This window comes from Ovis aries, chromosome X, assembly GCF_016772045.2.
Source record: "Ovis aries strain OAR_USU_Benz2616 breed Rambouillet chromosome X, ARS-UI_Ramb_v3.0, whole genome shotgun sequence".
NCBI lineage: Eukaryota > Metazoa > Chordata > Mammalia > Artiodactyla > Bovidae > Ovis > Ovis aries.
The window spans coordinates 129,423,578-129,436,189 of NC_056080.1; the positions used below are offsets into that span (position 1 = coordinate 129,423,578).

General features: G+C 41.1%; 1 protein-coding gene across 2 annotated transcripts; it reads right to left on the reverse strand.

Annotated features, from left to right (window-relative positions):
- Positions 1-2,626: 2,626 nt before the first annotated feature.
- RAB9B (RAB9B, member RAS oncogene family) lies at positions 2,627-12,042 on the reverse strand. 2 transcript variants are annotated; one of them, XM_015105121.4, is made up of 3 exons: positions 11,934-12,042; positions 7,433-7,499; positions 2,627-6,130 (listed from the first exon to the last, which is right to left on the reverse strand). In XM_015105121.4, the coding sequence occupies exon 3, from the start codon at positions 6,086-6,088 to the stop codon at positions 5,483-5,485; it is 606 nt and encodes a 201-aa protein (XP_014960607.1). In that variant the 5' UTR covers positions 6,089-6,130; positions 7,433-7,499; positions 11,934-12,042; the 3' UTR covers positions 2,627-5,482. The 2 variants fall into 2 exon arrangements, with proteins under 2 accessions (XP_014960607.1, XP_042098217.1); XM_042242283.2 differs by having other exon boundaries at positions 7,406-7,499.
- Between the last annotated feature and the right edge of the window lie 570 nt (positions 12,043-12,612).

Consider the following 12,612-nt stretch of genomic DNA (forward strand, 5'->3'; position numbering starts at 1 on the left):
ACTAAAGGTGAAGATTCCTTCACATCTTGAGCTGTGAAGACACTTGTTCTGGCTGGGAAAGCACGAAATAACCCTTCACCCCCTTAAAAAAAAGAAAATCATAATTACTCTCCTACAAACATCTCCACCTCCATGAGTAAGAGAAAAGCTAGATCCTTGCTTACCAGTTTTTGCAAACATACCACTAAGGAGACATTTAATAATTTAATAGCCTTATTTTCATTCTTTATACCTAGCTTCTATCATTATCCTTTCCTTTTCTTAAAGGTAAAGGAGTAAAAATGAGGGCTTTATTGGTGATGTTAAATTGAAGAAATTAAAAAGACAGCCAAAAACAAAAGGTCACTCTGAAAGGTGATGGATTTATTAATTAGCTTGACTGTGGTGATTATTTCATAGTGTGTATGTACACTGAATCATCATTTTGAATGCCTTAAGTATATACAACTTTTATTTGTCAATTATACCTCAATAAAGCTGGGAGGAAAGAGAGATCAGATTGCAAAAAAATGCACATATATGAATATTTAATAAAAAAATTGTATCACAGTTTACTTGCCCTAAAGATCAAATGTAAAAAAAGCACTCTGTGGTAATGAATCCTATATCTCCGTGGCAAAGTGATAAAAAAGTGAAATGATTATGTGGATCACTGAGGTTAAGGTATATATATACATTGCCATTCAGAAGATGGGACTGGAGCTGCTGGTTCAATCTCTGGGTCAGGAAGATCCCCTGGAGTAGGAAATGGCTACCCACTCCAGTATTCTTGCCTGGAGAATTTCACGGACAGAGGAGCCTATGGGCTATAGTCTATGGGGTTGCAAAGAGTCGGACACAACTTAGCTACTACACAACAATAGAACTACTTCAGGTAATTCAAATGAAAGTAGAGATGTCACTTCCAGCCTTAAATTATTCATATTGGTGCTTCAATCTTCCCAGTGTGTTTTAAATATTCAGTTATAGAATTGAGGAGAAATCATGTATTCCACATTTCCTGGAAGAACTATAGCCAAACTATTTCCACAGTGGATAAGAATCTGCCTGCCAATGCAGGGGACATGGGTTCTATCCTTGGTCAGAGAAGATTCCACGTGCTGCAGAGCAACTAAGCCCAAGTACGGCAACTTCTGAGCCCATCCTCTAGGGCCCAGGAGCTGCAGCTACTGAGTCTGTGTGTCATAACCAGTGAAGCTCGTGGGCCGAGAGGCTGTGCTCCACAACAAGAGAAGTCACCGTAATGAGAAACTCACACATCATAAGGAAGAGTAGCCCCCACTTGCCACAACTGGAGAAGGCTCACGGGCAGCAATGAAGAGCCAGTGCGACCAGAAATAAATAATTAAAAATTAAAAGAAAAAGAAAACCTGCAAAGATAGAAAATTAGTATTTAAAGTATCAGTTTTGGATGAGCAAATCCTTTATAAGAGCTTGGAGATATATGACAAGATTCAGTGCTTTCTGAATGATGGTATTGGAGAAGACTCTTGAGAGTCCCTTGGACTGCAAGAAGATCCAACCAGACAATCCTAAAGGAAATCAGTTCTGAATATTCATCGGAGGAATTGATGCTGAAGCTGAAACTCCAATACTTTGGCCACCTGATGCGAAGAACTGACTCATTGGAAAAGACCCTGATGCTGGGAAAGATTGAAGGAGGGAGGAGAAGGGGGTGGCAGAAGATAAGATGATTGGATGGCATCACCAACGCAATGGACATGAGTTTGAGTAGGCTCTGGGAGTTGGTGATGGACAGGGAAGCCTGGTGTGCTGCAGCCCATGGGGTTGCAAAGAGGTGGACGCGACTGAGCAACTGAACTGAACTGAGATCTATCACCTTCTAGCTTAAAACTGACATCATTCTAGCCCAATCAAAAGGATTTCAGATGCTTGTAGTTGAGGTTGGTCTGATAATTAATTACATAATTTTCCTTAGTGAGGGAAAGAGTACGTGTGGCAAAAAAATCTGTTTGTCTTTCCCTTTGTGATTTTGACTGCTGAAAGTTCCAATACGCAAAATAGAGGGCGGGAGGGAAGAGGACTAAATCTGTGACAGATGGAATGATGCAGAAATGATGTGCTGTGGGGAGACTTGTGCTGATGTACTGGATATTCAAATCCCTCGATCAATGCTAACCCAAGTCTCTTTAAAGTCCAATATGTGAGAGGCAATAGAATATTTAACAAAATTATCCTTTGCTTTCAGATTTGTTTTGCCTATATTTTCATATTTTCCTAAGATCTGGACAGTAGGCCAGTCAAGAAAATAAAGAGAACATGTAAGCTCTGTTTCTATTTTGTGATGGCTTACTTTCATTTCAAATGATGAAGAAATAAAGTGGAGAGTCAAGATCCAATTTCTATCCCAATACTCTTTATGTATTAAAAACTGGCATAAAATAAAAGGAAATTTCCTATCTTAATCTTTAGACTTTGCTTCCCAATCAGTAGAACAGTGTCTGTCTGATCAATAGGTAGTGGCTGCTTGAAGTACCACGTGAAAAAATGATCCAGGGGCCACATGTAGGACAGTCTGAAAGAGTGACTTGATAGATGAATACGCTCCGTCACACTCACCAGTTGCTTGAAAAGAGAAAGGGAAAAAAGAAGCACACACATTGTATACTGGTTATTCAAAATGCACTTTTTATTCACTTTAACACAGATGATTTTTTTTTTTTACAGTTGAAACAAAATATCTGATACACAATTTTGAGTTTTTAGCAGCACCGGCAACAAGAGGATTGTGGAATACCTCAGGGTACAATAGAGATGGCTGAGGCAGGCACAAATTAACCTGAAATTCATCAATCCACTGAAGATATATGAAAACTGAGGCCCCCTGAATGTTAGCCCAATACATGAAAATAAATTAATAGATATTCTGTATGATGTTTTAATGGACCGTTGAAAACAGTATAGTTTCAATTAGAAACATCTTGTTCCAAAAAATCCAGTGTTCATGAAAAAAACACCTACTGAAAATATTGCACTGCACATTCTAGAGTACACAATTTTCTATATGCACAGATCCTGGTACTCACAGATTTCAGCCTTTGGTGTTTTTTTTTGAAAAATCTTAACCAAACTCTATGTCAGCACCCCACTGAGTGTTACTCACTAAAATGCCGCCACTTTTTGTCACTTAATATTAAGTGTTTTTGTTTATATATTATGTAGTGATTTGGTAGAAAAAAACTGGTATGGCTAAGAGAATAGGGGCTTCAACTGACCTGCCAATAAAATTAACACTTGTCTTGGATGGACAGGAGGCCTATGAATGGGATACCCAAGTAATTTTTATTTTTTTGCTTAAATGATCACGTGCCATTCTCATAGTGACAAGTACTTTTGTGAGTGGATGGAGGTCTTTATGAAGGCCTGAGATCTACAAATAGAAACTATTATAAGCTGAGTGCAAGTAGAAAGAGAAGGCCCCAGGTCTCATGCACTTAAAAACAATTAGCAATTAACAGTTCTGATGTACAGATTTTCACTCTAACATGATTGTAGCAAAATGATCATAGTACTTGGAAACCAGTGTGGCTGGCTATAGGCATAGGCAGGATAGGGACCAATACTCAAGAGCTGTGGGGTCCCAGTTCTGGCTTCGACTTCTGGCATCAAAGTTAGTTAGACAATGGGGTCAGGACCATATTTAAATTGGAAATATTGAGTATGACTTGATTAAAATATCATCTTCCACTTATCAATGTTGCCAAAAAGTCCCAGAGCTCTTAAAGCACATAAGGTCCCACTTGTAAGGCTGATTCCATATGTGGCTACATTGGAGAGTTCTAGGCTATATTCCTGTGAAAGCTCCTGCCCCCTTCCCGACCTAGGTCTTTTTTGCGGTCATTTTTAACTGTCCTTCACTACCTTGGGTCACTATTTTATCACTGATGTTGTAAAAGTACAGATTAAAAGCTGTGCAGGACAAGTAAATCAACTGACAAGAACTAGACTGCATATTCATAATAAAGTATATAGCTGGCAGCCATGGTAATCAAACTCTGACAAACTGTTTTTGTATTTTAATATGGTATCTTCAGGATGTTTATATTGGGCATGTAATGATTACTTGGAGTTCAAGAATTTTTCCTGCCATAGTGCAAAAGCAAAAGAAAGAGCTATGTGGTTGCTGTTAAAGGCTGATCCCAGAATAGTCTGAGAAATTTTAAAATCCCTTTCCATAGCTGTAGCTGTTGTCTTAAGATATATCTAACTGTAACATGGCACTTATACGTAGTTTGTAGCTCATAGATTCCTAGGACTTAGAGCTGAAAGGGACCTTAAACCAAACATCTAGTCAGTATAGAAATTCTTTTTATGGTATTTTAACAGATGGTCATCTAACATCTTGAATATTTTCACTGGAAGAGGGTTCACTATTAAGGCAGACCATTCCACCGCTGGACAACTCTAATTATGAGTTCATTCTAATGCTGGGTTAAAGCATGTTCTCTTGTTACTTTCAACATCTTAGTTTGGCCAGCTGAACATACAGTGCAACATACAATCAATCAGTTCCTTCTTCTACAATAAATATTCGAGTTAAGGTACCTTATGAGAAAAGCCCAGTATCCTCCAATCTGTTCTGAAGGCTTCTCTGAGAGCACAGTATGGTGACCAAAGGCCCATCACAATTATGAGCAGAGTGCACTGGATTCAAAGCTGTATACTAAGCAGCATTGCTAGATAAGAGGTTGTCAGAGAAGCAACACCCCTGTGCAGCAAAAGTAGACTTGCGAAATAAAATCAGACCAACCATCTATTTGCAAGAGTGGTTGGCAAAATGAAGCATAATCCATTCACTAGGACCCTGTTACTTCAAATACAACGAGTATAATAAATTTCCAGAGTCATTAGTTTATCTCTTACCGAGATGGCATTTTTTTTAAGTTCAGATGGGAGCAAACCATACACAAGTGTTTAAACAAGGCAGTGTACATCATTATATTTTGCACTCCTAATCTTTACCACCTCTTTATAATTCATTCAAGCTTAGGACAACCTAGTTTGCATTATTGTCTTTATTGTAGTACATCTCAGAGTCTTATTTTTTTCCCCTTTGGCAGACATGTCAGAAACTGCTTGGCAAGAGTCAATGGTGACATTTGTTAGTTGATTAATGGAACGCTTTAAGGGATAGCGGTAGCTCTTTAACTCCTTCATGCGGCTGGTTCTAAGATTAAACTGTGATTTGAAAAGTATTTAAATCTCTCAGGACTAAAGTTTTCTGAAATGTCCTGATACACACAAGAAGGAAATAGCAGAAATTACACAAAATACAGTTGGCTTGATAAAGCTTTTTTTTTTCTTTCTTTAAATCACTCTACAACTTCAACTTGAAAGGCAAGTTCACATCAGAAACTTATCTCTTATCCCTTTGTACGTGTGTGCACTAATAGAGGGGCACAGTGATTCTCACACTACTGACTGATCAATTTGGGGCACATTTTTAAATGGCTTCCTACGTTTAACAGCATGAAGAGCCTGCTTTGGAACCACTGTTCAGGTCAATAGTGTGACCTAACATGCAGTGCTCCAGTTGCTCCTCCACAGCCAACACCTGCCTGACAGCTTCTTCAAAGGCCACTGTCACATTAGTATCATCTTTGGCGCTTGTTTCTAGATAAGGGTAATCTCCATTCTCCATGCACCAGGACTGCGCCTCCTCAGTAGTCACTTGCCTATCCTCTTTGTCTACTTTGTTCCCCAGGACTACAAAGGGGAAGTGCTCAGGGTCTTTCACATCTGCATAGTAGATGAATTCTTTCTGCCAATTACCCAGGTTCTCAAAGCTCTGCCGGTCATCCACGCTGAAGGTCAAGAGGCAGCAGTCTGCTCCCCTGTAGAAGGGTGTCCTAAGGCTCTTGAAACGTTCCTGCCCTGCAGTGTCCCAGATCTGGAGAGTTACAAAACGTCCATCTACCTCCAAATCTCGATTTAAGAACTCTACCCCTATGGTGTGAAAAGCCTGGGAGTCAAATTTATTGGTTACATAACGGTTCATGAGTGAGCTTTTCCCAACTCCACCGTCACCCAAGAGAATGACCTTTAAGAGCAGGGATTTCCCACTCATTGTTGCAGCACCAGATGAAGAAGAGTTTATAACCAAGAGATCCTGAAAATAAAAAGTAGGAGGGAACACAGTTAAACCTGAAACTGAAATCAACTTCATAGTAAATCAACTTCTTCTGAATTAGGAGGCCTTCTGATTTACCTTCTCTCTTATGTCATGTTCATTAAATGATATAGTATAGCAGAAGGAATAAAATTCTTTTATGCATAAGGGAGAAAATAGGTCTTGTTTTTCTGAAGCCTCTTGCCTGTGTCAGGAAAAATGGCTGAATGCCATGGATAAATGGACTAGCAGATGGTGCTATAATCTGGTTCAGTTCTGACCCTATTCTAGGGGAGAAAGCCTAGAACAAGAATGCTACTCAAATGTGTAACATCTTAGCTTCTGGTTTGGACAATTCCGAACAAGAAGCAAAGACTATGAAATTGATTAGAGGTGTCTGAAGTCTATTCCTGATGGACCCAAGAACATCTGAGGAGAGAAAGCTATGTAGGCTGGAATCTTGATTTTGTTAGTAGAAGTTTTGGTTAGGATTACATTGGACTCCAGAACTTGGGAAAGAGAAAAAGACTAGCTTTCTTCAGGCATTTGCCCCATTATATTAATACCTGCACTGTTATGGATACCCTCACAAGTAAATGATCTTCCATAATCTTTTCTTCATGGAACAATGGCACTCAAGTTGATGATTGTTGACTGGTATTATTATAAACAGCTATCATTAAGGAAGAGAATCTTGGATAGCTTATTAAATTCTGGATTTAGGTTCTAATTCCATAATGACACCAATGAAAACATACTGTAAACTCTAAAGAGCTAAGGATTATACAGTATCTTTATTGTTACCTCCACATGTCTATACATGGACTATCTAGAACACATCTTAAAAAGAGCAAATGTTTACTGAACAACTACCTTGTACTAGAGTCTGTTAGTTTCTTTCAAATTAGGTCCATTGTGGAAACTCAACAATGATGAAGTTTATTGGGTGTTATTTATAAAAGTGACCCAAAGAGATGAAAACTAATCACTCATCAAAAGTGCACTTGTTATATCTCATATTTACACTTAGGTGATGATAATGTTGCATATATATACTGCATATAGAATTTGTAGTGACAAATGAAATAATTAGCATACAAAAAATTTTAAAACAACGCTAAGAAAGAAGCACATGCAAAGGAGCACACACATTTGAAATGTAGCTTGAAAACCTCAGTAGTCCTTAAGAGTTATGTTGCTGTGTAGGTGTACTATGTATTTTTCTAAATATTCATTTTAAGAGATCCAATAAAAACATATAAAACAGATACCTACCCAATTGAGAATAAAATGTAAACCTACCCAGTTGGGTCTTTGTCACAATTTTAGTCTTTTTCTTGTTGTTGTTATAGTCTCTCTTTTTATGATTCTAAAAAACAGATTGGGAAACATTATTTTTAAAAATTTATTTAAAAATAAAGTTAAGGCTATCTATATAGAAATACACTCAAGTCAGGAAAAAGATCAATCTCAATTTACCTACAGAGGATGCTTTTCACAAATATACTTAGGAGTTCAAGTGGCTAAAAATGTTTACCATGGACAAAATAATTTTATTGGATGAACATTAACTCTGTCCTAACTTGAATGTACTTTATATGGACTGCAAGGAGATCAAATCATTCAATCCTAAAGGATATCAATCCTGAACATTCATTGGAAGGACTGATGCTGAAGCTTCAATGCTTTGGCCACCTGAATCGAAGAGCCGACTCATTAGGAAAGACCTTGATGGTGGGAAAGATTGAGGGCAGGAGGAGAAAAGCGGACAACAGGGGACAAGACAGTTGGATGGCATCGCTGGCTCAATGGGCATGAGTTTGAGCCAGCCCTGGGAGATGGCAAAGGACAGGGAAGCCAGGCGTGCTGCAGACCATGGGGTCACAAGGAGTTGGACACGACTGAGCGACTGAACAACAACAAATGGTTTACATTGTCTCTCTGTTGAACTCTCCATTCAAACTAAAAGTAAATCAAGGAAAATAGATGATATTAAGGAAAGCGAAAGCACAAAGGCGTTTAAGATATCTTGAAATTCTAAGTCAGACACGAAACTCCTTCCCTTTGTACCTACCAACGTGCCAATCTCTAAGAAAGTTATTAATGTACTCATCAATCTGCCTGGAGGGTGTCTCTGCAATTGATTCCATAAGATCAGAGAGGAAAAAAATATGTTTGGGGACTCCTTGTTTACCATATATAGTTTTGGCTAATTTACTAAATTTTGGTCATCTGTCTTAAACAAAGGTTTTAGCATTTAACTGGCTTTATTAAATTCAAATACAACTTCATTTAAAATTATAATTAATTATGGCAAACATCTTATTTCAGCAACATCAAGAGTACTGATCTAAAAAGAAAAAACAGTTCCTAGTTTGTTGAATGTTTTAACTGAGGAATTAAGAAGCTTTTAAGAAATTTCCACTGCTTAGCAATCTCATGTTAATTTTTATATTGGTCTGTAGGATAACATTAGAGAGAAGAACTCTGGAACTCTCACTAGCAGGAAGTACTTAGGCACAATACCGACAGTATTAAGGGCCCATGCCAAGTGAGCGTCCTTCAGTTCCTAGCAAACAGGTGTTCACATCATTAAACAACTCACTAACTCTACATTTCTGGCTGCTGCAGATAAACTCAAATGATGGGTCAAGGACTGAGTGCATATGGAAACCAAATATCAGCTCCAGGAAAATGATGAAGTATTAACTATCTGAGATAGTGCTGCAGTTGCTTGTGCATCCCTTATTTGGTTGTGTGCACACATAACTTCTGGGTGCATAGGTTCTACAGCAGGGAAGAGCAACGTGATTCAGTGCCAAGTGTACGGGGCTGGTAGCTCTTCACCTCCTTTCATTCATTGGTGGGGGCCTTGTGACTCCATATTAACTCTTCTCAGAAAGGGCCTGCCAGTGGGAGGATAACACTTCTTCCTTTTCTCTTTCTTCCATATCTGAGAATGTCCTGTTCCCCAAAAGTCTTGGTTATCTGCATATACGACAGAATCTTAGCACTGGAGGGACCTTAAGGGTCTTCTGGCCCAATACTACGACTGATGCTTGAGAAAACATTTGAGTGCCTATTGTGTGCTCCGTTCTTACTAAGGTGATCCTCCGTTTCCCTCTGTTGTCTCCAACTCCCCTTTATTTGCAGGAGGTAAAAATGAATACAGTTTAGGCTTGTCTCCTTGTCTTCAGTCACTAAATCCTGCTCATTTTTCCTTGTGATATCCTTTTTCAGTGTTTTACTGCTATCTTCATTTTGGTCCACATCTCTCTGTATCTAATCTATTGTGAAAGCTTCTTAGCTCTTGTCTCCCTGCCTCTAGTTTCTCCTTACCTAATCCATATACTTTGCAAAGCTTCCATCACTTGAGCACCCCTGGGTGTAGACCCTGTGGGAAATCAAACATGTTTGAGGCAAGGTCTTACCCTCAAGGAGTTTATAATTTGACATATAAGCTTCAGACCTCCTAGTCGACAGTTGAAATAATATTATACTGCCTTATATTGTTAAAAAATCTTTTTTTCCTGTACAACCAAATTCTAAATTTCTGGATCCTAGGGCCTTTGTTTGTATATGTCTTTGAAGTCCTTTTATGTGGCAGCAGAGGGATAATTGACAAGTGTGTGTTTATTATTTAGGTAAATACCCAGAACTAATGCCTCTGAATGGATGCAAAGATATAATATATTCACAGTTCTGTAAGACATCCAAATATTATTAGTTATAAGGTGACTAAAGAGGAGAAGTCATGGGCTTACCTGGATCACTTTCTAGATGGGACTTAACAGGAATTCCACTTGTTGAAAGTCAGTGGAAATGCTCCAGTTTTCCTCCCTCTCCTCTCACATTTCAAATATATAAATTTCTCAATTTTCAACAAAACAAGAGCAGAATAATTATCCCCACTTTATGTTTTCAGGGGGTGCTAGCATCATCATCATAATTTGAGTGTGATACCCTTTAATACATACTTTAAAAGAACTAGCACAGTATAAAAGTAAATCAAATGATTTTTTTCTTCAGGATATGCCACATTTATAGCAAATCTTAAAAGAAGGTAGCATTAAGTAGGCAAGGAAATTCTTGGATAAACCTGAGTGCATTTAGTAGGAAAGTCAAATCCCTTCTACATCCCTTAAGGGTCCCTTATTAGTTTAGGATTTGGACTAAAATGTTTATTCTAATTTTGGCCCTATTCAGAGAAAGATCTGCCTTTAAATGACTCAGACATCCCAGAGATACCATTCCCCTTTCCTACTTCACTCCCCAAAACAGATTAACAAATATTCTCTAAGGATAGTTTATTCACTTTTTTCCCCCAAATAGGGTCTTGGTCTTGGACAGTAAGGTGAATTAGGAATTGACATAAGTGATACTCCCTAGCTTTCTTTGTTCTCCCCCACTTTTGTTACCTTCTGAACCTGTTGTACTTGCACCCACACAGGCTTATTACAATTATTGTATTTAGTTGAGGATGCTTGTGGGTGGGGATGGAGGTGCTTGAGGAGGCAGTACAATGGTAAGAAAGAGACTGAACCTTTGAAAATAGTACATTTCAGTGTGATGATGGAGAGAAAAATAGAAAAGTAAATTGGAAACATCAGTTCAGCTGCCATGAGTAGGATGATGCTCAGATCCATAATGCAGATTGTTTGGGAGCAAGTTTTGAGAAAGATGTGTACCGCAGGTCGGAGGGTAGGGGGAAGAGAAGCTGAGGAGGGCTAGGCAGTGGGTGAGAGTGGCTATGGTAGCAATCTGCACCGGGGGAGGAGCCATAGTTAGAGCTGTGGGGAATGCCCACCTCACGGTGACACATCGATTGAGACTATTCAACTCGCTGTGGATTCCTGGCACAATATTTGGAAATACTACACTGGCGAATTGAGTGGGGCTTTCCTTCATCTATATAAAAATCAATGCAAATAGGAAATGATTGGATCTTTGAGACCCTCTACTTGAAACGGTATAGATTGTTTCCAATACAACCTGATGCTTGGGGTTGGGAACGGGGGATGGTTCCGCAGCAGGGAAACCCTCTGACGCACTGGATTCATTTTGCAGAGCTAAACAAGTTATCAGCTACATCCATACTGAGTTCAAATGCCACAGCTGTCATTGCCACTGAAACGCTATTTTTACATTTATGCCCATATTTATATCTTACATGCAACTAGAAGGGTCCAAGGTGGAGTTACACCTCTAACCTCTCCTCACAACGACAGCTCCGTGGACTATGAGCCCGAAGGCAAACTAGAAAGCAATTTGGCACTGTCCCCAGGCCACTTCTTCCTGAGTAGACAGCCTGGAGAAGAAGAGGTGAGGTTTGGGTGACATTAAGTGAGCAAGGTACATGGAAAAGAAGCTTCCTTAGGAGGCTGGGAATGCTGGCATCTCCGTGACAGGGGTCCTGTTAGCATCGGAGACCCAGAAAGTGGAGATGTCACCCATAGTTCCAACTACCTCGGACCCAGATCATCTCACTTCATCCCCAGCTCTGAGAACCCTCGGCTGTGGCGCATGCGCACTGGGCCACACCCGCTCCCCACGGAGCCCTGCGCCTCTGCCCGGCTTTGGCAGCTGCTCCGGATTACTCAGCAACGCCCCCCTCCACCATCACCTACCCCCGCCCCTGCAACTCCGACGCCGGCGGCGCCCAGGCCCCTTCCGCAAGGTGCAAGTGCCCCCGGGGATCACCCAGACCTCCCTTTCTCCCTCTGCCCCCGGGGGCCCCATCTCCCCGCCTCCCGGGTCCTCCAGCCGCTCAGCCACTCTCGCTGCCCCCTCACCGGCATCTTACCCAACACAATGGGAGCGAGGCGGGAGAGGGCCGCGGGGGCCAGGCCGGTGAGCCCTCCGTGCCGGCAATCCGGTTCCGCGGCGACACCGCCACCGCTCCTGCCGCCTCCTCGTCCTCAACGGGGCGGCAAGTGCAGCCTGGACCTCGGTGGCCTGACAGCTGCCGCTCGCGCCCGCCGCTGCCGCCGCGCAGCGTCTCGCGCCCGCGCCCGCCGGAGGAGGGGGCGGGGCGCGCGCCGCCTCCTATCGCCCCTTTCCCGGCGTGGGGGACCCGGGCTAGCCGCCCCCCGCCCTCGCGGGTAGGGAGCACTCTCTGGCTCGCTCACACTTCTTTCAGGCTCAGTGGCCAACCCTGGTTTCCTTTGTCCTCCTTCCCTCCCCTCGCAGATCAGTAGGCACAGCGACAATGGCCCCACAAACGTTGCTCTGCCACTTAGCTCATCCATAGCCACAGCCCCATTTCTGGGAATTACCTTCGACCTACTGCACAATTTAGCGACTAAGCCATCACCTACCTCATTTACCCTACCTTCAAACCCACTGCTTTTCTCAAGAGGGTAGCACATACACTTAATTATTCTTGTTTAAAATAATTCAGGGAAATACAGAATCACGACACAATACTAGGCCCTGTAGCTGGCTACTGCTCATAAAATTCTCATGGCAATCCAAGAGGAAAG

Bases quoted from the DNA above. Each gene is read 5' to 3' on its own strand.
- RAB9B (XM_015105121.4), bottom strand. From the start codon at position 6,088: ATGAGTGGGAAATCCCTGCTCTTAAAGGTCATTCTCTTGGGTGACGGT.